Source organism: Scyliorhinus torazame, chromosome 9, assembly GCF_047496885.1.
Source record: "Scyliorhinus torazame isolate Kashiwa2021f chromosome 9, sScyTor2.1, whole genome shotgun sequence".
Classification (NCBI taxonomy): Eukaryota; Metazoa; Chordata; class Chondrichthyes; order Carcharhiniformes; family Scyliorhinidae; genus Scyliorhinus; species Scyliorhinus torazame.
Genome location: NC_092715.1, coordinates 181,025,611 through 181,052,152, shown reverse-complemented (window position 1 = coordinate 181,052,152; position 26,542 = coordinate 181,025,611). Strand labels below are relative to the sequence as shown.

Genomic DNA, 26,542 nt, shown 5'->3' with positions numbered 1-26,542 from the left:
TTTCTCAAAGGCTACTTTTCTTGGCCCCCTCCAATATCAATGGTGAAATTTCTTCAAAACCCGATGTAACGGAGCCAGTAATGTTGAGAGACTTGACATAAACCGGCCGTAGTAATTAAACATGCCCAAAAAGGATTTCCGTTCTGACCGGTCGTTAGGTGCTGGTGCTTCCTTGATAGTTTTTACTTTTTCTTCTAGAGGGTGTAGCCCCTTGGCATTGACTTTAAATCCCTGGTAAATTATCTCGTGGGCCTGAAAGGTACACATATTCTGCATCCATGCCTCTTTGAATCTCTTATGCACCTCTTTAAGGTTTGACAAATGCTCTTTTTGGGAAACTCCTAAAACATCATCTAGGTACACCACTACTTTGGGTATATCTTGCAATAAACTTCCCCTGGTGCGCTGAAAGGTAGCACAGGCTGAAGACACACTAAAGGGTAACCCGAGTTTATTGAATCAACACCTTTGTGGGTGTTAATCGGTACACATTTTCTTGAATCCTCATCCAATTCCATTTGTTGATACGCATGATTCATGTCTAATTTTGTATATGTTAAGTCTCCCGCTCACTTCACATTAAGATCCTCAATCTTTAGAATCAGATACCTGTCCAACTTGATTGCTGGTCAACTTGTAGTGCCCACAAATGCAGACTGTTCTGTCTGATTTTGGTACGGGTACAATGGAACAGCACATTCAGAACACTGGACTGGTTCCACAACTCCCAATTCTTCCAAAGGTATAAGCCCTGCCTTGACTTTTTGATATACGGTACTGGGCAAGCTCTATGAGATTTTGGGGCAGCATCCAAATTTATGTAGATTTTAGCCTTTTATGTATATTTTAGCCTTTTATGTAGATTTTAGCCTTGACACACTGAATTCTGCCTAATTCATTTTGAAAGACCTCAGGGTATTTTTAAAAACTGTTTATAAACTGCCATCAGCTATAGTGAAGATCTCTAGCCAATTCAGTTTTATTTGACGCAGCCAATATTGTTCCATGAAATAGGGCCCTGGCCTTTTGCAACAACTATAGGTACTTGACCAGACTGGTGCTGATAAGTCACTGGCATGGGTGTAGTTTCCAAAATGTTTAGGGTTTCCCCCATATATGTAGCCAATTTAGCTGTTGTAATACTTAACTTTTGCCTCGAAGATTCTCCCCTACGATGTTATCAGAAACACTTGTATCCACTTTCATGCTTAATGGCTGCCCGTTTACCAAGGTGCTATTATGATAGGAGCTTATTTACTCATCTTGACATTTAATTGATTCATCTCCGATTAAACTTTTAAATCATGTTCTAGATTATGCACTGGAGTCCAGGCTTTTTTTGTTCAAGCCAGTATTCGATTTGGCTCAGCACTTAATTCAGATTTGACCTCTCCAATTGCAGTCAAAAGAGATATCCTGGAATTTGCATCTTTCCTGGGGGTAATCTCCCCCGCACCATCAGAATTTCTGTGTTGTTGACCCTTTTTGTTCTGTCCCCTGCCTTGCTCATTGAGTTTTTGCTCTATCTCTTCTATGTATTCAAATCTTGCGCCAAAGCTGATTCACCTCGCTGTCTGCATGCATTGCACCCTGAGAGCGCCTTTCTCTGCACTCAATTATCTGAGCTATTTCCATGACTTTCTCGAGGGAAATCTTAGCTTTTTACATTATTCGCGTTGCAAACTAACCTTTCTCGCAGCATGTCACTCAGCAATGATCCAAAACTGCATGGCTCTGCAATTTTCTTAGTCTTGCCATATATGTCGCAATTGTCTCCCCTGAGTCCCTTACAGCAGAGTTAAACCTAAAATGCTGCATGATAATAGATGGTGTGGGGTCAAACCGATCCTTTACCAGTGTTACAAGGTGGTCAAAAGACTTTCTGGAGTTTCTTGGGGTGTTAAATTTCTGATGAGATTGTAAGTTTGAGGTCCACATACTGTAAGCAGAATGATTTCTTGCTTATCATCTCCTGTAATGTAATTGGCGGTGAAGAAATAGTGAAGTAATTGAATATACTGAACCAGTTTTCAGTCCCTAGGTTGTGAGGATCAATTTTTCCACAAAGGGGCTTTTTCTTTTAAACTTATTGTTGCTGCAGAGATTTATTTTAAACTTCAAAGGCCGATCTCCCCTCCCCCCCCCCCACCCCCCCCCCCCCCCCCCCCCAACCCCTCCCAATTCCAGGTGCTGACAAGTGCAGTCCCTATTTACCTCATCGCCAAGTGGAATAGCTGTGAGGCACAGTGGCAAACACTGCTGCCTTTCAGCTCCAGGGTCCCGGGTTTAATTCTGACCTTGGGTGACTATGTGGAGTTTGCACTTTCTCTCTGTTTCTGCAAGTTTCCTCCGGGTGCTCCAGTTTCCACGCACAGTCCAAAGATGTGCAGGTTAGGTGGATTGGCCATGCTAAAATTACCCCTTATTGTTCAAACATGTGCAGGTTAGGTGTGGTTATGGGGATTGGGTGCAGGAGTGGCCTAGGTAAGGTGCTTTTACAGAGGGTCGGTGCAGACTTGATGGGCTGAATGGCCTTCTTCTGTACTCAGGTGAAATTTAACAAATTTGTTTATTGAAGTTTAACGATATACAAAGGAGGACAAAGAATGCCATCCTACTCCTTGACTCCCCGGGCATCGACTGGCCAGTGCTCAAACACTGCTCCACTGGTTTGGACTCGCTCTCTGCCACTCTGCCTGTCAACCGATCAACTGCCGCTCCTTGAGTTTGATCTCGTGCTCCGCCACTCCGTGAGTCAACCGCCACTCTACAAGCTCTGCCATGCTCGGGGGGGGGGGGGGGGGGGGGGGGGGGGGGGGGGGGGATGGTGGGTAATCGGCGGGGTGCAGCCCTGGTTGGGGGTGGGCCACCATGGGGTGCTGGGGGTACTGGGGCTGGGGGGGGGCGGGCCCTGCAGGGCGGTGGGGGAGGGTAATGGATGGGCACGGGTCAGCCATGCCAAACCCTGGACCGTGTGTTCCGGTAACATGGGCAACCCAGTCCCTCTGCCTGTCTGCCCAATCAACCACTCATAACTCAGCTGACCATGGAGGCACATGGCCATGTGGCTGAAAGCTATTGCTAATAGGGAATTGACAATCATGGTTAAGTGAGCACTTCACACATCCCAAGTGGATTCCCGTGGGTGGGTGGGCCATGAAACATGTGGGGTTCATTGCCTAGCATCCCAATCACACCTTGAACACGTTGATGCATGGACACTGTGCTGGAATACTGCAGGAGGCAACACCCCAGACGTATCACAGGCCAACCTTTGATCACCCAGGGAATGGATCCCAGCCCCGGATACATGTTCGCGGCCAGGTTTGTGTGGGCAGTGAGTGTTGGGTGTGGGACGGGGGGTGGGCAATGTCTGGGAGGATGGAGCATGGGATTGGTGGTCGGCCCGCATCGTGGAACAAAGAGCCAGCGTCATACTGGTTGCATTGAGGGTATTTTAATGTCTCTCGTACAAGTGTACACCAGTGCCCCACTATCCCGATGGTGCCGCCCCACTATCCGCACCTTCCCCCCCAAACGCCCCCCAAAACCCCTTCCCCCCAACGCACACTTAACTTCTTGCCCCCCGCCCCTGGGACCTGCGGGGGAACGAACACATGGTCAGTGAGACCATGAGGAATGAACACATAGTCAGTAAGAGGGATGGGTCGGTCTGTATGGCATTAATAACTCACGTGTGGCAGTCCATCCGAGTGGGACCCGGTGGATCCTCACCTCTGCGGCGTGTGCCGACCTCCGCATTGGTGACCGCTCTGTCCGTGGCCACCCCTGTCACCTCCAGGGCCTATCCCTCGAAGGTGGTGAAGATTCTAATGTCTGGCAGCCCTCCGCCAGTCTGGGTCCTCTCCCAGTGATTGTAGAAGAGCTTCACCTGCAGAGACACAGAGAGGGCATCATTAGCGACACACCTGGTTCACAATGCTGGGGTGGAGGGATGTGAAAGATGGGTAGGGAGGGGGTAGATAAGGTCACATTGGAGGTTTCAATTCACCCTTGCTGCCTGTTGTAGTTTGTGGACCTTTTTGCAGCACTGGAGGCCAGTCCTCCTGGCCACGCTGCCCGAGCTTACGGCATCTGCCACTTCGTCCCAGACAGCATTGGTGGCACTGGCTGTCCTGTATCTCACCTTCCGGGACCCTCAGGGGAACAGGACATCCCTCCTGGCCTCTACCGCATCTGGGAGCCTCCCCAGGTCTGCATCTCCAAATTGTGGGACCGTCTCGGCGCCATGGCTACGACCTGAGTGGGAAGTGCTGCTCGATCTTGTTAGGGGGGGGCTGGTGAGCCTGTTCGCGGCGAATCGGCTGACGGGCCTTCGTTAATGGCGTGAAGCCCTTAGGGCCTCGTTAAGTAGGCCAATTAACGTTGAATAGCATTGCCCTCCTTACCAAGCCAAGCGCCGGGAAGCTCGCTGCAGTTCCTGCTCGCTCCAAACTTAGTAATCTTTCCGGAGAATCAAGCCCTTGGTTATGAACATGCTGTCATCTTCATTGGTTCCAGTGATGGCAACCATGGGATAAAGAAATGCAAGAGTAACTGTCTCCAACCAGTTAGTTTCTACTGACTGTGGTTGTGCCCTACCTTGCCCTACAAGAGAGAGGGAAATGTGTCACTCAGTGTGGTAAAATTGTTTGGGTGATGTGGCTGTCGTATGGTTGACCAGCTGGCCGTATGTATGAGCCCTGAGATGTGGGGGTGTGGATTGCAGCTAATTGTGTGAGGCAAGGTGAGGAATATGAATGTTAGGAATGAGTCATGGTTAATAGAGATTGTTGGTAGGTGTGTGATGTGGCGTATTGAGCCGTTGGTAGTGTTAGTGGGGCAATTGGTGGGATATGGCATTTGAAGATGCATTGACCTTAACCACTCATTGGCCATTGAATATTGTTGCTAACTTTGCCTTAGTTTAATTGCTCTGTTTTATTACCTTTGCTCTTGAGTCGCCAGGCATCTTTATGATACCGCCACGTGGTTCAAGTCCGAGTAATGATCAATAATCCAATACACCGATTAGTAAGATTCAAATCAAAGCACATTTATTATACACAGTAATCGCTACTCATGCACAAATTCTACGTCTAAGCTACTTCTACAACTAACAGGCCTATACTTAACTTGGAACTGGCCCACCAGGTCAGGGAAACAAATGGCCTTTCGTTCGGGTTCTGAGTCTGCGGGATTCAAAGTTGGTACAGATTGGTAGCTAGGGGCCCCTATCTCGTGGCGAGCATTGAATTAAATTTACGATTCGATCTTCACTGCTCCGGTCACGGTCAATGTTGGTTCATTGTTGCTGGGTGACCCAGGCAGGACGAAGAGCTCAAAGAGGTGGAGAGGAAGAGAAGAGAACGATTTGAACTTGGGGCTCAATTCTTATAGTCCCCAGGGGCTTCCCGCCTTTCGGGGCGGCCCCTGTACCTGGTCCCAAGTGATTGGACTTTGTCCCAATCACTTCGTTCGATTTTCTCCAATGCTGGAGCGGTTCCCTGATCGATGGGCGGTCTTGAGGTGCTCGTTCACCTTCTTTTGTGTGGGCATCTGCTGGCGCCGAAGAGTCTGGTTTTGCTTTGTGTGTCTAAATGTTGCTTATTGTTCCCGGGGATTGCTCATTAGTGTGCGCGGCTGGGAGACCGTACGATGACACCATTTAGTACTTCACACAATTGTGGGCCAGACTTAACGGCACCTGGAGTGGGGTCTCCCAAGCTATCAGAGGCCCCCAGGTTGTCGGGCTCTAGGCAGAGTAGTACCCTGGCACTCTTGCTGTCACCCGGACACCTTGGCACTGCCAGCCTGGCACTTTGGCACTGCCACCCAGGCACCCTGGCAGTGCCAGTTCCAGGGTGCCACCTGGGCACAGCCAGGTTGGCAGGGGCACTGCCAGCATGCCACCGGCAGTGCCAAGGTGCCCAGGTTGCCCGTGCTGGGGATTGGGCTGGGGGGGGGGGTTCCCTATCCTTAAGATGTGGGGTAAGGGGGGCTAGGGGATTCCCTAACAGGTAAATTGGGGTGTTGGGAGGTCCGGAGGCCACAGTGAGAGGGTTGAGAGATCGGGGTGGCATTTAAAAATGCTGCCCCAATATTTCTCATCAGTGCAGGAAATGAAGGTAAGTGCAGTCCGCGGGGCATTACTCGCCGAGGCCAAAAATAAAGAGTCCCACTTGTTAGTGGGGTCGTTCTAGGCGCTGCAGCACTGCAAAACACCCCACTAAACATGTCCAAACTGGACCATTTTCCCCATTAAATCATGTCCCATGCTTAGTCCTGCATATGTGCTAGCTACAATTATTTAAGTGTGCAAGCAGTATAAAGTTTGCAGATTGCCTGCATCAGAAGCAATGAGCTCAGGTTAATCACACAATCCGATCTCCACGGCCATTTGTGGGTCTTATCAAATTTCAGAGTCTGCATCTCCTATTTCTTATATGTTCTTATGTAGTGCTATCATTAGACCCTACCAACATAACATTTATATTATTTCAGCTTCTGGAAATACATGTACACAAATATTCTATTTATCTCTATATGAAAGAGTTATCATCCACCATTAAAAATATAAAATATGTAATGAAGCTAATACAGTATTTAAAGTATAGAAATTACCAGAATAAACATGTAAACTTGGAAAGTATGCAATGTGACGTTGACATACAAATAATACATTCATATCAAATTCCTTTGGAAGACGTTTTAAGAGAGGTGCTAAACAGTCTAAAATAGACTTGTTACTGACTTCATTAAAGTATTGGACTGAGTAATTTGATATAAACAAGTAGTGAAAGATAATGTTGCACTTTGTCATTTCCAGGCTATATTTCTCTGACCCCCCGTCTTTTCTAAAATTGCTTTGCTTTTTCTCCTTTGTAGTACATTCAGAGGTTAGAAGCAGAAAATAAATGTGTTCAAGGACAATTGGTGCAATTAGTAAGTATAGTAATATTATTATCATTCTAACTTATCAATATATTTAACTTCAGTCCACAGGTTTACAAATCAAATAAATGTGTTTTGATATAAATGAATATGTTTCCTTAGTCAGCACAATGATTTGCATCTCAAATCACATGGTTGAAAATGATTAGTCCCAATAAATCTTGCAAGACAAAAGACAAAAATTTGTTGTCTGCCACTGATTTTAGGCTACTGAAGAAATCATGATGTTTGAAGTGTGACCCAAGAAACCAGTACATTTTGGAGTTGATAAGTTGTTGATAAAATCATACTATGTTCTTGTGGGTTATTTCTTCTCTTTCTGCTACTTAACTCCGTTCCACTGAAGGAACTACCTCCTGCTTTAATGTTGGCCACATGTGCTTGTGGCTGTCACTTAAGTGGCTCATTTGAGACAGAATGAATTTTGATATCTTGGGATATTTCAGCAAAAGTATTTTTTTATGGTCAACCAAGACAGGATTCTCAGACCAAATGGACTTCTCCTATTCCTAAATACTTTCCAATTGTTTATGAGTTGTGATTTGAAAAATGGAACACACTGCTAAGTTAGACCATGCTTGGAGTACTTCACATTTCGAGGCCGGGATTCTACGACCCGGCGCCGGCGATTCTCCGGGCTCTGATGGGGCGAGTGGCTGACGAGTTTAGCTGAGTCCCGCCGGTGTGGGTTACTCAGGTCCCACACTGCGGGACCTGGAAGATGAGTCTGTGGGGGCCGTCCTGGAGGGGAGGTGGGGGGATCTGACCCCAGGGGGGGGCCCCACAGTGGCCTGGCCCGCGATCGGGGCGTACCGATCGGTGGGCGGGCTCATTCCGTGGGGGCCTATTTAACTCCGCGCCGGGCCCCTGTAGAGCTCCATCATATTGCCCGGGGGCCAGTGCAGAGAAGGGAACCCCCGCGCATCCAGAGAAATATGCCGGCCGTAGCGCGCATGCGCGGAAATACGCCGGCCGGTCCGCGCATGCGCAAACTCGCATGGGCCGTTCCACGCCAGCTAGAGCCAGCCTAGCCCCTCGGAGGGGAGCATTCCCCATTATCGGGGACCGTTGACGCCGGAGCGGTTGGCGCCACTTTTCATGCTGGCGTGGGTACATAGCCCCATTATTGGAGAATTGTCCAGATTATAAAAATAACATAGAGGCATTGAAGAAGGGTGGCACAGTGGTTAGCACTGCTGCCTCACAGTGCCAGGGATCCGGGTTCAATTCTGGCCTTGGTGACTATCTGTGTGGAGTTTGCACGTTCTCCCCATGTCTGCGTGGGTTGCCTCCGGATGCTCTTGTTTCCTCCTACAGACCAAAGATGTGCAGGTTAGGTGGATTGGCCATGCTAAATTGCCCCTTGATATCCTAAAAGTTAGGTGGGGTTATGAGGATAGGGCAGAAGTGTAGGCCGAGGTGGGATATTCATTTGGAGGGTCGGTTCAGACCTGATGGGCCAAATGGCTTCTTTCTGCACTGTAGGGATTCTATGAAGTTGCAAATAAAAAATTCACAAGGGGGATACCAGCACAAATGGGTTCTTGCTATCAGCAAAGTCTAAACAGGTTAGGGCTCCTTCCTCTGGAAAAGAAGGGCTGACCTGATAGTGCTTATTAAAATCACAAAAGGCTTGATTAGGTAGAGATTAAAAAACTGTGGGGGAGAATTTGCAAGTTTATTCACTAATAAAATCAATAGGGAATTTTGGAGAAAGTTCTTTACCCAAAGAATGTAAAAACATTGTCATTGAGAGTTGAGGTGAATATGTCATTTAAGTGGAAGTATATGAGAAAGCAAAAGGAACAGGAAGATAGACTAATAGGATTAAATGAGGAATGGTGGGAGAAGGCTCATGTGCAGCAAAAATGACGGTCTGGACCATATGGACTGTATGGATTGTTTCTGTACCGTGGACTCGATGTAACTCAATGATGTCCTGACATTCCTTGCCTGCTGCCATTTAACCATGCAGGAACTAGGCTGGCACTGACCAGGTGGACACTAGCAAATTAGTTTGGGCATCACCGATTTGGTGCACCATTGTTACATGCTCCCAGAATTGCAGCTGGTTTAGGGCACAAACAAATTTCGGACCATGAATGTTTTACACATTGGGAAATTATTTCAGAATGATTCTCCTTTTCTCTGGCACGACAGTGTTAAGCTTTGAACAATGATTTCCCTTTGTGCCTTCTAGCAGATTTGAATGGCTTAACATTCTTTCCAATATTTGCGAGTATGGTGAAAACTTTAAGGAGAATAAGAATGAAGTGTACTGATCAGCTTCCCAGCCAGATTGGTGGCAGTCATGATGCTGAAGTGTGGATTCAGGACCCGCTGCAGTAGGGCTTAACCTAATTCACTGACATGTTCAGATGCCACCCACTGTAGATACAACCCAATCCTACTGTACACTGGCTTCAAAAGAAAGTAATATTGGATGCTGAATAAAATTAGTGCCGGTCTGATCAATCAGCTTCTTACCAGTGGCTTAGGTTAAAATGAACCCGGAGGACATGAGTACATGACGTAGTACTGAGAGAGTATGGTATTGTTGGTGATGCCATTCTTCAGGTAAAATGTTAAACTAGTCTGTGTGTTCAGTTAGACATTAAACATCTTATGGCACTCTTTAAAGAAGGCCAGAAGGTTTTTGCAGCATCTTGGTGAACACAATCAACCAGCACCACCAAAACCAGATCTCTCATTGTTATTTGTGGGACCTTATTGTGCACACAACAGTTGATGTGTTCAGCCACATAATATCTGTCACTTCAGAATAATAATGATAGGAATTGTGAGTTGGAGAGTCAATACTACAGTCTTTATTTACCCTTATGATGTGACCGAATTTAATTTTAATCAAGAAACAGAAGCACAAAAGAATCACGAAGAAGCTGCAGATTCAGTTAGCTGAAGTCAAGCAAGATGCTGCAATCAGTGTGATGGAAGCAAGAGAGAGAATTCAGACACTGGAAAAGGAAAATCAATTCGCCAGAGGTCAGTATCACAATGACCATGACACATAAAAGGCTATTGCACGTCAGTACATTTACTGTTCACTGAGACACATAATCGCAGAACTCCCTGTCCAGTGTGGAGTCCTGCGATTCGGCTTGATAGTAATTGTATTATTTAACATTCTTTGGTAACAGTAATATTCCACGCTAATGACTGGACTTATGACAAGAGTGTGCCAGAAGAGCTGCAGATATCTGACTCCATGTGGCAACTCTACAGGAGTTTTGTGTGCTTTTGTACAGCCAGAAGATGGCAGCACTGTACTGAGTAGCACTGTGACCTCCCTCGATCTTTCAGTTCCGAAATCTTGAGGTTTATTCTCCTGTTAGTGCTCACAAATAAACAGCAGTGTGTTTCCCCTGCTTTATACTCACGCTGACTTTTCCACTAACATTAGTGTGATAACCATCACGAGGACCACGGGGATCGCTGATTGATCTCCCAGTGGGCTTTGTAGAATGCGAGTTCCCGTGGTGAGCGGGTAGAGGCCTGCCCAACTGGGGCTCATTAGCGGGACCTTTAATACAGCTCTCAGACACGGACAGGCAGTTCCTGATACTCCTGCGTTGGGACGCTTGTTTTGTGAGTCACGGTAGAGGCTTTATTTTCAGTTTAAAATAAACCAGTTTGGCCTTTCACATGGAATTATTACAAACATATATATCTCTTTATAATTAAGACTACAGAGAGATTAGGGCGGCATGTGGTGCAGTGGTTAGCACTGGGACTATGGCGCTGAGAACCCGGGTTCGAATCCTGGCCCTGGGTCACTGTCCGTGTGGAGTTTGCACATTCTCCCCATGTCTGTGTGGGTTTCACCCCCACAACCCAAAGATCTGCAGGTTAGGTGGATTGGCCACTCTAAATTGCCCCTTAATTGGAAAAAATAAATAATTGGGCACTCTAAATTTATTTTTTAAAAGAAGACTACAGAGAGAACGCATTTAATTTCCATTATATCTGACATATGCGATAGTGGGGCACAAAAGAATGGAGATTTAACAGAAGTCAGTTTACCAGACCACTACTGAGTTGTGGTTCATGTGTCCCAAATTTAGATTCATAATTCATAACATTAAAATGACTAATTTACCTGTATTATGGGCTTGGTGGTACTGAGCTGTATAGAGAAATAGGGTTGGAGGCCTAATAAAATGATCCAAAGATGTGAAAGTTAGGTGGATTGGCCATGCTTGATTTGTCCCTTAGTGTGCAGGGATTTGCAGGTTAGGTTACAGGGTTACAGGGGATAGGGCTGTGTGGGCAGGGGAGTGAGTCTAGTTAGGGTGCTCTTTTGGTGGGTCGATGCAGATTTGATGGGCCAAAAAGCCTCCTTCTGCACTGTGGGGAGTCTTATGAACCGATGGATAATCCCAAAACCGTTTCTGACTCTATTTCTCTGCATTCCTTTTGTTTTGGGGCACGATTAAATTTTTAAAAAACGAGTTCATTCTGGGTTATCAAACAGCACTCGGGTCTCTTTCGCGCCTCGGTGGGGAATGCCTTGCCGAGGCTGCACTTAGCTGCATATGCTGCACTGAGGAATTCCGACGAGCGGAGCTCCTGAGTGCAGGAAGTGATCAGGTGACACCCCAATCTCTTGACCCCCCCAAATTGACCCCTGGACCCCCCCCCCATGCCCCAACTCACCTGTTGGGGGGTCCTCACCGCACAGCACCCCATCACATACCGACAGGGCACCCCTGGGCTAGATCACTGATGCAAGAACAATGCCAGCTTGACATCTTGCACTGCCAGGCTGGCACCTGGGTGGCATTCCCAGGGTTCCCAGCTGGCACTGCCAGGTTGCCAGACTGGCAATGCCAAGGTGCCTGGGTGGCACCAGCAGTGCCGGGGTGCCACCCTGCCGGGAGGCCGACCAGCTGGGGCCTCTGACCATCTGGGAGACCCCCTCCCACCAAGTGTCATTCCGCCTAGTCCCCTTTTATGGAGACCAGTGCTAAACGGCACCCAGCTTTCCTTGGAGATGCCATTAGATGCTGGGTGGCCGTTCGATCAGACGGTAGCACAGGTAAGTGAGCTTTTAAGCTTTTAGCTATGCGAGTCTGGTTAGATCTCGCAAGGCATAATGACCGGCCATATCCCATTCTAATTCCGGCGGGAGGCTGCCGGTACATCGCACCCATGATTTCTCTGCTGCTCTAAGGTTCTCATAAACCGGAGTGACGGTTATTTTGAGGCTTCTTTGTTTCCACGATTAGTGCTGCCACAAATCTCTCCAAACTTTATGAAGGGAGAGACAGGCCCAAGGGAGAGATGCCAAACAAGTTATGTTGCATCAGAGGGTCCTGGGTCCACTTGCTGGTTTCCTGACTCCTGATACAGGCGCTCATATCACACTTTTGAAAAAGATTCAAACAGGCAAACGTTTCTATTCCCAAGATTGGTGAAAATAAACCTGATTGCATAGATATGAAAATATCTGACTAACCGTAATACTGCATGGAAGCACACAAATTACAATATGCAGTGATTTCAGTGACACTGCATGAAAGAAAGTGGCTCAGTATGATTCAAGAGCAAATCTCCTTTGCTTGGCTATACTTGCCAAGGTGATAATAATAATAATAATGATCCATTATTGTCACAAGTAGGCTTCAATGAAGTTACTGTGAAATGCCCCTAGTCGCCATATTCCGGCGCCTGTTTTGGGAGGCTGGTACGGGAATTGAACCCGCACTGCTGGTCTTGTTCTGTATTACAAGCCAGCTGTTTAGCTCACTGTGCTAAACCAGCCCCTATAACAACCATATCTGGCAGGCATTGATGAGCTTACCCAAGGAACTGATTTTTTAGGCCCCAAGTTAATGAAGAGGTGGATGCAGAGCTTCTGCGAGGATATCTGCTGCTAATGTGCTGTGCAGCATTGATACAGCCAGTGGCTGTGATCTGTCTGTCTGTCTCTACCTATCTTTACCTCCTTATTTTGTATATTAGGAATGTCAGCATTGAGAACTTTTTCAGAAAGTCTTCTGACCAACTTGTGGGGAAAAGATATGAAAGAGATATTACTAGTGGCCCAACTGTGAAATTGCAGAATTACAAATTTACATAGGCTATTTCCATAATAAATCTAGACATAGAGTTTATGACTACAACCATCTTTGAGGCAATGCTTAGGTGAGGTGGGACTTCTGCTCACTTCTCCAACACTAACTGAATGCTGTTGCAGTTTCTTGGTTCAGGGTTATTTTACGCACAAGACAGACTCCCAGCAGGATTCCTACTGCCAGTGGAGAGAGCCTGTGGATGTGAGGGCCCAAATTCCTGTTAGTGGCAGTCCCATTGCAGTCCCGAAAGGATTGACAGTGCCTTTAAAGGAGAATGGGTCTCCTGGCCAGCCAGGATTTCACTCTTCTTGCAGGGGTGAAGAATCAGAGGTTCAAAGACAGATGCAAAATAAAAACATTGTGGCAGCGGTTAGGAAATTGGGCATTGGCCGACTTTGTGTTGTGGGTCATTACTGGAGTGGAAAGAAATGAAGGATCTGGACTTGAGGAATGTCTACAGTCTATGCAAACCCCAGAACCTTATCCTGCTGTTTTCAGCTCTCCTTGGGATGAGAGATGAATGTGTTTGCTTCAGCATCTGTCACCTTTAGTCCAATCATTGGTGGATGTTACTGATTTCCCAAATAGGAGCTGAAGGCAATGTTCAGAGCTGTCATGAATTTTACTGAAACAGTCAGTGTAATGATGCCTGTGGCAGAGCTACAGGACTCTTGTAAATGATAACGCAACTGTGGGCAGAATTTCCCTGCAGGTGTCGGAGCCCTACTGTCAGGCTCAAATGGGGAAACACTCACTGCAAATTTCCATGAATTGGCCTATTGGTGGCCAGAGGGTGAACTGGGGGGGGGGGGGAGGACGGGGGGGAGGCAGGGAAACGTTAACCAACCTGACACCACAGGAACAGAGAAAAAGGAGAATACAGGTGGAGGACGGGAGGGCCGGCTGAAGCGGCAGCGTGCACGAGAAGACAACGGCAGCGAAATCCGATCGGGAGAAGCGAGGGGCAACACCGGCACCAGGCCCACTCGAGGATTGCACTCCGGAACTGCCTCGCTGGCACGAACGGATGCATACTTACATATTTATAGATATATCATATCCTGTGTACATAACGGCAAAATGTACTCTGTGCAAAAATCCAATTAAAAACTTTTATTAAAAAAAAGATGGCAGGTGTTAGGCCAGTAGGAGATCTCTTAAAAGCAGCACTCAGATGCCATGACAGGTAAATTAGAGAGAGAGGGCACCCCAAAATGGAGATGCCCTCTCCAGCTTTTCAAAATGTAAAGTATAAAAAGGCCTTTGCAGCCAGCCCAACAGTGTCGGGGGAGGGGTGGGCACCACTCCACAGGGTCTGCGGCTGCTGCTAAGTTCATGCAGGCAAAGGAGAGACTGTAAACCTCCTGGCAGCGAATCATCCTCTGCCACCAAACTGGACCAACTGGAAAATCCCAGTCAGCCTTCATCAGTAGGCCTGGGTAAGTACAAATAAGTTGTCCTTAGCCAATACACTCTGTTGGGATGGTTACTGCAAGCATATCTCTTTCATCTGGCCGCCCTGCAGTTGCTAGCTACTGCTCCAGCTCAGTTTTCCCTTCAATTATAGCTGCTCTTTCTTTCTATTCCTCTAGCCAGGATGGAAATGTCAGAGGGATCCTCATGTTGCCAGAAGTCCCTTAAGATTTCAGGAGGTTGTACAGGCATGGCGAGCACTTTAAACCCCTCCAAGCAGCCAAATATTGTCAGAAAATCATCTCCAAAATAATTGTAACTTTTAAAATTGATGCAGATGAATATATGGGCTGCTTGATGACTTTTACCACCCATAATTCGTGAGCAGAGTGAGGAAGTAATAGCTGCAATACGTATTGGCGCTGGGGATTTTGGATAATATTGGTTCACTCCTGTTTCTGACAGCACTGCTGGTTGCCTAAAACTAGACCTGCCCAAACATTGGGGCATTCTACTGGCAGTAAGTCAGCATTTATTTTCCTGGTTTTCATCTCACTGCCAATTTACAGATGGAAATCAGCTCCGCAAATTTTAATAGGATACAGTTGTTCAGCATTCTGCTTTTTATGATTACATTTTGCATTCATTCCCAGAAAAAACATTCTAAAATTAGGATTGAGCCTGATAAAACACAGAAACATCAACAAGAGCATTATGGCAGTTCAGGTGTAGCACACACAGCTGCTTTCCCTGTTTGGCACAGGGAGCCCATCATGTTTTCTCCATACTATTCAGTAAATGAAGACGCATTTAAAGTCCAATTTCATCCACCTGTGTTGTATAGATAGCTGAATGGAATTCCATTGGGTGTAGATATTGAGGACGCAGTGTTCTATGTGAACTCTTTGTTGCATTATAGCTTTTAAAGAAAATCGTAAAACGTTTACTGAGGATTTGAATTAATTCCTTCCAAAATTGCTCTTGGTCATTGAACCCGAAATTTCATTGCAAACGTTTTGGTTTGTGCAGGCCCGAAAGTGTGTGGATTTGTGTGCAATAGATTTCATGTGTTTCTTTTAACGTGAATTTAGAGGGAAACAATATAAAGAGTAAATTCACTGACCCTAAGTTTGCACTGGAGGACTGGACTTAAAAGGGACTTAAACGTGGTTTGGAGAAAAAGCCATGTTGATTTTCCAACTTATGGTCCACCGCTGAAGGTCCCTTTCAGCATGTATTACCCGTAGGAATATGGAATTGGTAAATTTGTCTGGATAGCCAAAGATTGAAAGCCTAATTAATTTTTTTTTTAAATCAAAACTTCAAGAGTGAATAAAACAAACAAATAATTAAACATTTACAAACTGTGGAAAAAGCATGAAATTCATTCGAAAAAATATCACCAAATTAAACTGCAGCCAGCCTTCTGCATAACCACTCATACAGCAAATATACTCATTAACGCATTAAAGCAACAGGTTGTGTTGACATCCTCTTTGAATATCAAAAGCAGGGTTCATTTAAGCTATATTTGATTGAACCTTCCAGAAATGCCAGTGTATTTCACAGCGCCATTGTGATTAGGAATTTCCAAACGGGCAGTAACAAGATGCCTTCTGGAGGGAGTTTGTATCTGTAGGGCTTCTGATGGGTCTGCACCTGACCACAGGAGTGCTTATTCACACAAGGACTAAGTGCAGTTAACATTATTTAAAAGCAGCGGATGCAATGCCTTGCAGAATGTCTGAGCCAGTTCCACAGCTTTATGCATGACTGTGCTGGTAAGTGCATCCCGTGATTAACTGTCTCTGTATATGATGTTTTGTGGGCTGTTGATTCTTTCCTTTGTTTCTAATTTAAAACCAACACTGGCTTGGGTCATGGAAACCACTACTATAAATGGCTTTCTGCCAGGTCGTGAACTCTGATTTGATTACGGGGCATTATTGGTCACAATGGTTTTCAACAACCGCTATATGAATGAAGGGAGAGACGATTATATTTTAAAATCAAGATAACTAAGAAAACATAAGTATATTAAAAAAATGAGCAGGAAAAGAAGGTCATTTGACCCCTTGAGCCTGCTTCGCCAGTCAGTAAGATCATAGTTGATCTGATTGTGGCCTTAACTCCACTTTCCTGCCTGCCCCCTTAACCCTTGACCCCCTTGTCAATCAGAAATTTTCGAACACAGCCTTGAATATATTCAATGGCTCCACTACGTGCTGGGGGAGGGAATTCCAAACACTAATGACCCTCAAAGAGAAGAAATTCCTCCTTATCTCATTAAATACATGACCCTTTGTTTTGAAACTGTGGCCCATAGTTCTAGATTCCGCCATGATAGGAAACATCCTCTCAGCATCTACCCTGTCAGGCCCTCTCAGAACCTTATAGGTTTCAATAAGATCACATCTCATTCTTCTAAACTCTAATGAGTATAGGCCGAACCTGCTCAGAAGACAGCCCTTTCATCACGGTACGACAGTTGCTTCACAGCTCTATGGTCCCAGGTTCGATTCCCGGCTTGGGTCACTGTCTGTGCGGAGTCTGCACATTCTCCCTGTGCCTGCGTGGGTTTCCTCCCACAGTCCAAAGATGTGCAGGTTTGGTGCATTGGCCATGCTAAATTGCCCTTAGTGTCCAAAAAAAGAAGGTTAGGTGGGCTTACTGGGTTATGGAGTAGGGTGGAGGTGCGGGCTTAGTTAAGGTGCTCTTTCCAAGGGCCGGTGCAGACTCGATGAGCCGAATGGCCTCCTTCTGTACTGTAAATTCTATGATTCTATGATCACAGGATCGGTGCAGTGAATCTTCTCTGAACTGGCTTCAATGCAAGTATGTCCTTGAGACAACTCACAAAATGTCGAACCAATACTCTGAAATTAAGCCTTCAGCTTGAGTAATTCTTAATGTCAACTTCCCCTGTCCCCTCCCCCAACATCCAAGTTTCATTATTGTCCCTTAAATTCCACGTTTGACATTTTTGTTAAATTTTAGCAAATATGCATTTGCATGTTGTGCAGCTGGAACATTCAAACAGCTGAACACTCATACATAACATTTCTGAAATACTGCACAGAAAGGAGGAGTATACCTTTGGTTTACCTGCTTATCTGACTTGCCATTGAGTCAGATGATGTGGTTTTTCAATCCCATTCCAGATGGACCGCATGATTGCGGATCGGCTCTGAGTTTTGTGCTGATGTTCAGTGGGATATCCTTACCTGATGGGGTATATAGCTTCCCTCAACATGTGGGTAGTTGGAGCCAGTAAAATCCTTCCGCCATATAACAGAACCATCCTAGCAGCTGGTATAAAGGTGGTTACAGCTATGAAGGAGGGTTCAAGTTACAGCCTGTTAACCAGCCTGTGCATCCTTCCGCTACTTCACAGGCAAGAGGGAAGATACGAAAAGATGAACATACTACATTCATATCAATATTTTATGAGGTCATTGTATATTTAGATAAGCTAATACATTTGTCAAATGAGAGCATTTTAAAAACAGGCAGGGGCGAAGTTGGAAAATGCGGCAAGCCATTCAAAAGTCTATTGACCACGTGGGCCGTGCTATTCTGGCCTATATCTCTGTGCATTGTTTATGGATCAACCGGGGAGAATGCAGTCTTTATTGAATTTGTTTTCTAGGAAGAAAATGGGACATAAAGAGCAAATTTCAGGGCGGAAAGTCCTTTACCCCAAAGACACCCATTATGCGCCTGACCTCATATTAGGTCAGAAGATATTCAGGCATCCAGTTGGCTGCCTAAAATAGGATTGGGGCGTAATTTAATGGAAACCTTTTTAAGTGTGGTAGTGAACAAGAACTTCTGTGAGCTTCCTGATGCTCGGCCTGGCGAGGCTGGCACTGCGATAAAACATTAATTGGACCACATAACAAAGCCCCATGAGCTTCACGCCGCAAATGATGTCCCGCCGGCTGATTCGCCAGGACAGCACTCGCCAGCCCCTTGCTAACAAGGGAGAGCAGTACTTATACTGATCCTGCACAGCCAATCCCATAAAGCACGCAGCCATGCCATAAGACCATAAGACATAGGAGCAGAATTAGGCCACTCAGCCCATCGAATCTGTTCTGCCATTTCATCATGGCTGATATTTTTCTCATCCCCATTCTCTTACCTTCTCCCCATAACCCCTGATCCCCTTATTAATCAAGAACCTATCTATCCCTGTCTTAAAGACACTCAGTGATTTGGCCCCCACAGCCTTCTGCGGCAAAAAGTTCCACAGATTCACCACCCTCTGGCTGAAGAAATTCCTCCTCATCTCTGTTTTAAAGGATTGTCCCTTCAGTCTGAGGCTGTGTCCTCGGGTTCTAGTTTTTCCTACTAGTGGAAACATCCTCTCCACATCCACTCTATCCAGGCCTCGTAGTAGCTTGTAAGTTTCAATAAGATCCCCACTCATCCTTCTAAACTCCAATGAGTACAGACCCAGAGTCCTCAACCATTCCTAATACGACAACCTCTTCATGCCACAGAGGAAACCAGCCCCATGATTCGGGGATGCCTGCCTGGCCAGACTGTTGGACGTGTTAGAGGTCAGAAGGAATGCCCTGTTCACTCGAGGATCTTGACGGGTCAGCAACAGGGCAGCCTGGGAGGAAGTGGCAATGGCCATCAGCTCAGGGAGTGTCACCAGGAAGATCGGCACCCAGTCAAAAACATCCACCGGGCAGCACAGGTGGCACCCCCCCTCCCCGATACCCCCCCTCCCCCGCCCACCCACCATCCCCCCTCTGTGTCCCTGCAGGCGAAGTTGGCCCACAATAGACAAGAGAGGGCCCAGAAGGGCAACAGGGTGCCGGAGATCAGAGTCCTCATCCTCTATGACGAACAGGCCCTGGAGGTCACGGAAGTGGCCAAAGACGGATCTGCCACCGACGTAAAGGTTGGCGTACAGCGCAGAGGTGCAGTTACACTGGCCCCTACCCAGATGATTTGTCACACGTGAGTTGTTAATGCCATACAGCCTGACCCATTCCTCCCACTCTCCACATGATCCTCATCCGACGGTTCCGGCCCGTCTGGACTGGTTCCCCACCCTGTCTCCCATGAGAATATCTTGGAGAGGAGCTCCGTATTCGCGGTAAAGCTGTCATGCCTGTCCTCCACTAGTGCAGAGAAACACACCTCGGTGGGCGACAGTAATGGGCAGGCTTCTGGGACACAATTTGATGAGCACCACACAATTGCTGATGAACATCAATTTGTGGCAGGAACGCACAGTCGAGACAGCAGTCAGCGATCTGTTGGATCCCAAGATCCAGCTGGGTTCTAGTCAGATGCTGAGCATCTGGACCAGGTTTACCCGGAGCTGATGCAGTCGATAGAGAATGGCCATGATATTCAGAGGGAAACGTCAGCGACACTCCAGCAGGTCCATACCCGGCTGAAGGCATCCCCAATGCTATGGGTGCAGGAGATGCTGCCCGCAATGCGTGGCACCGAGGCCAACACTGCTATGGTAGCGACCACAGTGGAGAGCCTGGTGCACGACGTCAGCAGCATGAGCGGAGGTGTCCTAGGTGACAGGTGTCGCTCGGACAGTGACAGCCATGGCTAAGCGCCTTGGCAGCATGTCCCTGTTGCTGGGACCCAGTACCAGATGGACCTTGATGAGGCGCTGCGGAGCATGTCCCAATCTCAGGTGAGCATTGCCAAGGTCCTCCAGAGTATGCCCTGGTCACGGGGGGAGGTGTCCCAGTTCAGGTGGGCATTGTTGAGGTGGTGCGGAGCATGTCCCAGTCATTGAGTAGCATCGAAAAGGGCATTGACACTGTGCTGCAGACTCTGGGGAGCCGCCAGGGCTGGCAGAGCCAGATGATGCTGGGGCAGCTGGGGCTTGATCCGGTTGCTCCTCCATCCCGAGATGAACCTCAGGGCCCCATGGACACCAACCGGGAGGAGGAGGCGCTGGTGCCAAACCGGAGCCGCCCTAGGGAGTGGTGAAGGAAGCCACCCCCTGACAGCGGCACGTCTGGCAGTCAGCACCCGGAGCAGGGTGGCACGGCGATGCATGTGCTGCCAGCAAGTGCTCCAGGGCCCTGCGGCCCCAGGTCCTCCTGAGGACGTCCACCAGGGGCATTGAAAGTCACGGGATGTGGTAAGCAGCAAGCTCCCTCTACCTCTGATGTGCATCCTGAGGACACACCTAGGCACAGCGGTTGAGCACGGAAGGCTAAGCACATCAAGGATCACTGAGAGGACACTTGGAGAGACAGGGAATGTGGGTAAGGGGGGAGTGTGTGATGATGAGGAAGGGATGCGGGGGAGGGTTTGAGAGCAGTGGGGAGAGTGGAGTGGCACCATTGGGGGATTGGGGCAGTTGAGGATACATATGTATAGCATTAAGAAACGTTGCACTCAAGAAATATAATGCCTCTTGCGAAATGCAGGCCAAGCACCAATACCTTGACCCCACTCCCCAGACATGGAGGTCCCAGATGCCTCCTCCCCTCTCCCATCCAAGCACACCACCTGGAGGCGATGGGTGTGAATGAGCACTCAGCGAACAGGCTGAAGTCAGGCGAGCGCTCCATGGGCTCAACAACGAGTTGGTGCAGCATCTGTACCATGTCCTTGCAGACTTGACACCACATGGAGGAGGATACCTGCTCCTGGCGGTCATCAAGGTCATCGCAGCCCTGAAAGTCTACGCCTCAGGATCATCCCAGGGTTCCAGCGGGGACTTGTGTGGCATCTCACAAGCTACAGTCCACAAGTGTATTTCTGAGGTCACGGATGTCCTGTTTGCCCAGCGAACTATATAGAGTTTGGCATGCACCAGGCGCTACAGGATGTCTGGGCAGCAGGTTTCTCCTCCACCTCCAGCACGTCTCCCCGCTGTTGCGCCAGGCTGTGGAGGGCACAGCAGACCACCACAAAGCGGGCGACCCTCCGGGGGGTGTACTGCAGTGCACCACCAGAGTGATCGAGGTATCAGAACCACATTTTGAGGTTTCCGATACACCGCTCAGTGACAGCCCAGGTGGCCACAGGGGCCTCGTTGCATCGGGTCCCCGCATCAGCCATCAGCCTCTGTACTGGCATCATTAGCCTGGTCCTCAGCAGGTACCCTTTATCCCCCAAGAGTCTGCCGGCCATCCTAGGGTGGTCTTTCAAGAGGCCGGGGATGTCTGATTGGCCCAGGATGTAGTGGACGTGCACACTCCCTGGGAAGCATGCACAGACGTGCATGATCTTCATGTGGTGGGCGTACACGAGCTGGACATTCAGGGAGTGCAACCCCTTCCTGTTGATGTTGGGCACTCCCAGATGGCCCGGTGAGCGCAATGTGACATGCGTGCCATCTACTATCACCTGGACCTGGGGCATCCTAGTGATGGAGGACAGACCTGCTGCCCAGGTATCCTGTAGGGCCTGGTGCATGGAAAAGTTTATATAGTTCACTGCCCAGGCAAATAGGACATCCGTGACCTCAGAAATACACTTGTGGGCTGTAGCTTGTGAGATGCCACACAAGTCCCTGGAATGATCCTGAGGTGTAGAAGTTCAGGGTTGCGATGATCTTGATGGCCACTGGGAGCGGTATCCTCCTCCATGTGGTGTAATGTCTGCAAGGACATGGCACAGGTGCCGCACCATCTCCTTGAGGCGCTTCCTCCTATGACACACGCTGCCCATTGTTTATTCGAAAGACCAGTGACATCTGTACACTTTGGGCCATTGCTAGTCTCCTCCTATGGGGCCCTCCCTGGCCTGATGGATGGCTGGGTCCTCAGGATGCGGGGCAGGGCCCTGCACATTAGCCTCCGCCTCCTCCGGTGTCTGGCTGCCTGCGAGGGCAGACACCGTGGGGTGAAAGATATCATCCATTCCGTGCGATATCTATAAGGAATTGGAGAATGTGTGAGACTGATAACCAATGGTATCTTCCTCCCCAGGACCCTACATTCCCCCATTGCTCACGCCTCCCCCCCCCCCCATTCCCCCATTGCTCCCTGCCACCCGGCATGCCCTACCCACGCACCCCCGGCTGCAACGGGGTACCCTGCTCACTGGACCCCACACCCTGTACACCAGACAACTGCACGTAACGTTACCTGGACCGGGCGCTGGTACCCTCCCCACCCGCTGGTCGCCGATTTGTCCCCGGTGCTGGGGCCCAGCCCCTGGGTGTTCGGATGTTAGCTGTTGCATCCGTGGTGTTGCCTCCTGCAGTGCCCAGGCACAGCTTCCAGGCATCAAAGTCTGATTGGGATGCTAAGTAATAACTCCCAGATGCTGGAACGCCTACCCATGGGGATCCACTTGAGAGGTGTGAAGTGCTCATTTAACTACTACTGCCAATTCCCAATAAGCAATAGCCTTCTGCCATGCCCCCCCATCCCCCCCCCCCCCCCCCCCCCCCCCGCCATGGGCAGCTACCCCCCGTCCCACAATAACCCCTCCCCTCTGACGTCGGGCCACTCCAACCAAGAGTGGTCCCCCGGCACTCTCCTCCTAGCACCGGGACAGCAACCCCAGTGCCCACGGGTTCATTGTCCGGGAGCAAAGATGGCTACTCACCTTCTCGGGTCCTTGCAGCAGCCCTTCCGCCAACTTCACATTTTTAAAAAGGCGTACTAATCAGCGCCCGCGTGACCACTTGTTGGGGAGGCGGTTAGATTATGGGAGGCCGTTAGCTAAGAGGTTCCTCCCGTTAATTGTATGGAAATTGGCCTCAAATGGTGATTATTGGTTTATTGCCATGCTACGGCAGGTTCCAGATTTCACCAACAGGAGCGGGCCGGTTAGATCGCAAACTGATCGGCGCCCGGCACAATTCTCATTTTTGGCCTCTCCTGCAATCTAACGGCCTCGTTGCGCTCTTAAGCACAACATGGCCATTTAATCGCACCCTGGGTCTCTTGAATCTTGTGAATCCTTTCCATTCAATGTATTGCCGCTGAACATTGCTGTTGTGGGGCATGCACTGCAAAGTTTTGTGTGTCAAAATAAGCAACATTCCCAAAAGAGAGTCTTTGGAAGCTACCCTCAAAAGTAGAAGTGTATATTTTTAAACTTACTTTTATATGGAAAAAAGGTCCTCCACCTGGTTCTGAGTGGTGTTCTACATGGAGGAGTACTGATTCATCAGCTGATAGAGGCCAGGACTTGGTAATCAGGAGGTTTCCTTGCCCATGTTTAACCTGAAGTCCGATTGTATACCACTGTGCCACCACCTCTGCTGCATCTGTCCTGCAGGTGAGGCAGGACATACACAGGAATGGTGATAGTGCTGTCTGGAACATTGTCTGTCGGGTATGATTCTGTGAGTATGAATGTCAGGCTGTTGCTTAACTAGTCTGTGAGACAGCTCTCCCAACTTTGGCACAAGCCCCCAGATGTTAGTAAGGAGGACCTTGCAGGGTCAACAGAGTTGGGTTTGCCAATGGGCAAAAGTAAGTGTGAGGTGATGCACTTGGGCAGGAAAACAAGGCAAGGGAATACATGATAAACAACAGGATTCTGGGAAGCACCAAGGATCAGTGGGACCTTGCTGTGCACGTGCACTGGTCCCTCAAGGTAGCAGAGCAGGTGGATGCTGTAGTTCAGAATGTATATGGTATACTTGCCTTTATTAGCTGAGGCATAGAGTTTAAGAGCAGGGAGGTTATGCTGGAACTATATAAAACGCTGGTTAGGCCACAGCTAGAGTATTGTGTGCAATTCTGGAATCCACATTATAAGAGAGAAATGATAGCACTGGACAGGGGGCGGAGGAGATTTACCAGGATGGTGCATGGGTTGGAGAGTTTTAGACAGGTTATTTTCCTTGGAGCAGCGAAGACTGAGGGGGACATGACTGAGATGTATAAAATTATGAGGGGCATAGAGAGAATAGACAGGAACAAACTTTTCCCCTTGGTGGAGGGATCAATGGCCAATGCACATAGATTTAAAGTAAGAGGCAGGAGGTTTAGAGGGAATGTGAGGGAAAACCTTTTCACCCAGAGGGTGGTGGGAGTCTGGAACACACTGCCTGAAAGGGTGGTAGAGGCAGAGACTCTCATAACATTTAAGAAGTATTTAGATGTGCACTTGAAATGTAAAGGCATACAAGGCCAAGTGCTAGAAAATAATGTTATGGGCCAGGGTTTAGAGAACCCCAAAGTGTATCATGGAGTTCACATGACCCACAACTTTGAATAGATTGTGGTATGGGGAGCACACGGCCCACTCTACAGGTGTGGTACAGCAGAAATGGAAAAGTTTTTTAAAGCAAAACAATATTTATTCTATGAACTCAAGTTAACCCTTTTAAAACATACAGTGAACATCTTGGCAACCATTAATTCAAATACAACCCCCAAAGAATACAACACTAAGTAATCCTTTAAGCTTTCCTTTTGACATCCATAAGATTTAAAACACCTTTTACCAGAAGCGCATCAGGGTAAAGTCATTACTGTTATTAGTTTTAAATCACCAGGATCAATTTACAGTTTTTAGATTACAGAGAAAGACTCCAATACACCTTCTGGCTGTGACTGTAGCTATCCAGCTCTGAAAACAAAACTAAAACACACCCTGCAGCAAACAGCCTAAAACGAAAGTAAAAAGCTGACAGACAGCCCAGCTCCACCCACTCTCTGACATCAATGCAGTAATAAACACCCATCTCTTAAAGGTACTCTCACTACAGATACTTACATACACACCCATTTATGAACACCCATTTCTTAAAGGTACTCTCACATGACAATAGGAACGGAAAAGTTAGGTTGTTTCTGACCAGCACAGATGTGATGGGCCGAAGGGCCTTTCCTGTACTGTAGAGCTCTATGACTCTAACAGCTGTTGAGGTAACTGACACAAATTTGTCCTTATCTAACAGGCCTCTAGACATTGAGGCTCAGCACAAATAATGAGTGATGAGGTTCGAATCCCAATTTCTGATGAATTGTTGACCATATGAGTACATTATAGTGCACTTCGTATCTTGACTGCATGATGTCCCAGTTCATTAGAATGTTCCTTTGGTTAATTGGACGATTACGTATCAGATTGCCACCACTCAGACGGGTAGCTCGAGTCGGTAAATTTTCCGGCTTCGCAGACCCACCTTGATATAAAGCGCCCTGTCACATACAACTTTAACTCAGAGAAGGTGGGTGACTGAGTTTGGCCCGATGCTTCCAGAGGCAGTTCAAAGTCAGCCTCGGAGCCAAGTGAATGCCAAGACAGGTTGGTTTGAAAGCTGCCTTGATTCTCTGAGACTTCGATCCAGTTTTATAGAAATCTGTTAGGCCCCCTCGTCCTCACGCCAGCCAAACAATCCCATGCCTTCACCCCACATCACTGTGTCCCTTGTGCCACCTGACAGCCCCAGATCATGACACTTAACAGATCTTATCCATCTTTAAAAAATTTTTATGTCTCCTCCATAAATTTGTTAATCCCATATTGTAGCACAAGGTCCCTGGAACAGTGAAAATGGGGTCTGTTTAAAGTCAGTACCATTTTCATATGGCCCTGCATATTTGTCTTTCACAGCTGTCCCACCCCATTTTTCCGATCGGCAAAATTGCATCAACTAAAAATGAGGGCGGGGCTTCTGCATCCAGGTCACACCAAACTTTTCTTAAGGACTCCAAAATCATCCTGACTTGTGAAAACCTGGCCCTCAATGAGGCAAATTTGATATATGTGTGTGGAGTGGGGGATTGGGAAGGTGATGGTGGCATCAGTTTGTTGTTTATGGGTATATTTTGTTTCGATTAGTTTTTTGTCTCCTTTTCCTGAACTTTAAGCCCATAGTATTGAGGAGCTGGCAAGAAATTGATGTACAAAGCCCTTCGAGCAAGCTCTGTCATTCAATATGCTCATGGCTGAACTTAGGTTTCACCTCCACTTTCCCACCTTCTCCCCATATCCTAACCTTAAATGTATTCAACGATGGAGCATACTCAACACTCTGGATCAGAGAACACCAAAAATTCACAACCCCTTGGATGAAGTAGTTTCTCTTCATCTTAGTCCTAAATGATCAACCCCTTATCCTGAATTACAGAGTTGCTTTTTAGTTCAGATGAAGAGCTAAATGGACT

At 47.7% G+C, this 26,542-nt stretch overlaps 1 protein-coding gene across 2 annotated transcripts in view; it reads left to right on the top strand.

Annotated features, from left to right (window-relative positions):
• Positions 1-26,542, top strand: part of LOC140429614 (coiled-coil domain-containing protein 192-like) — a 126,572-nt gene that overhangs the window by 86,177 nt on the left and 13,853 nt on the right. The window contains exons 5-6 of one of the 2 annotated variants that reach the window (XM_072516859.1): positions 6,889-6,945; positions 9,831-9,957. In XM_072516859.1, coding sequence (XP_072372960.1) covers positions 6,889-6,945; positions 9,831-9,957 — 184 coding nt within the window. Of the gene's footprint in view, positions 1-6,888; positions 6,946-9,824; positions 9,958-26,542 lie in introns of both variants that reach the window. The other variant, XM_072516858.1, reaches the window with a different exon arrangement.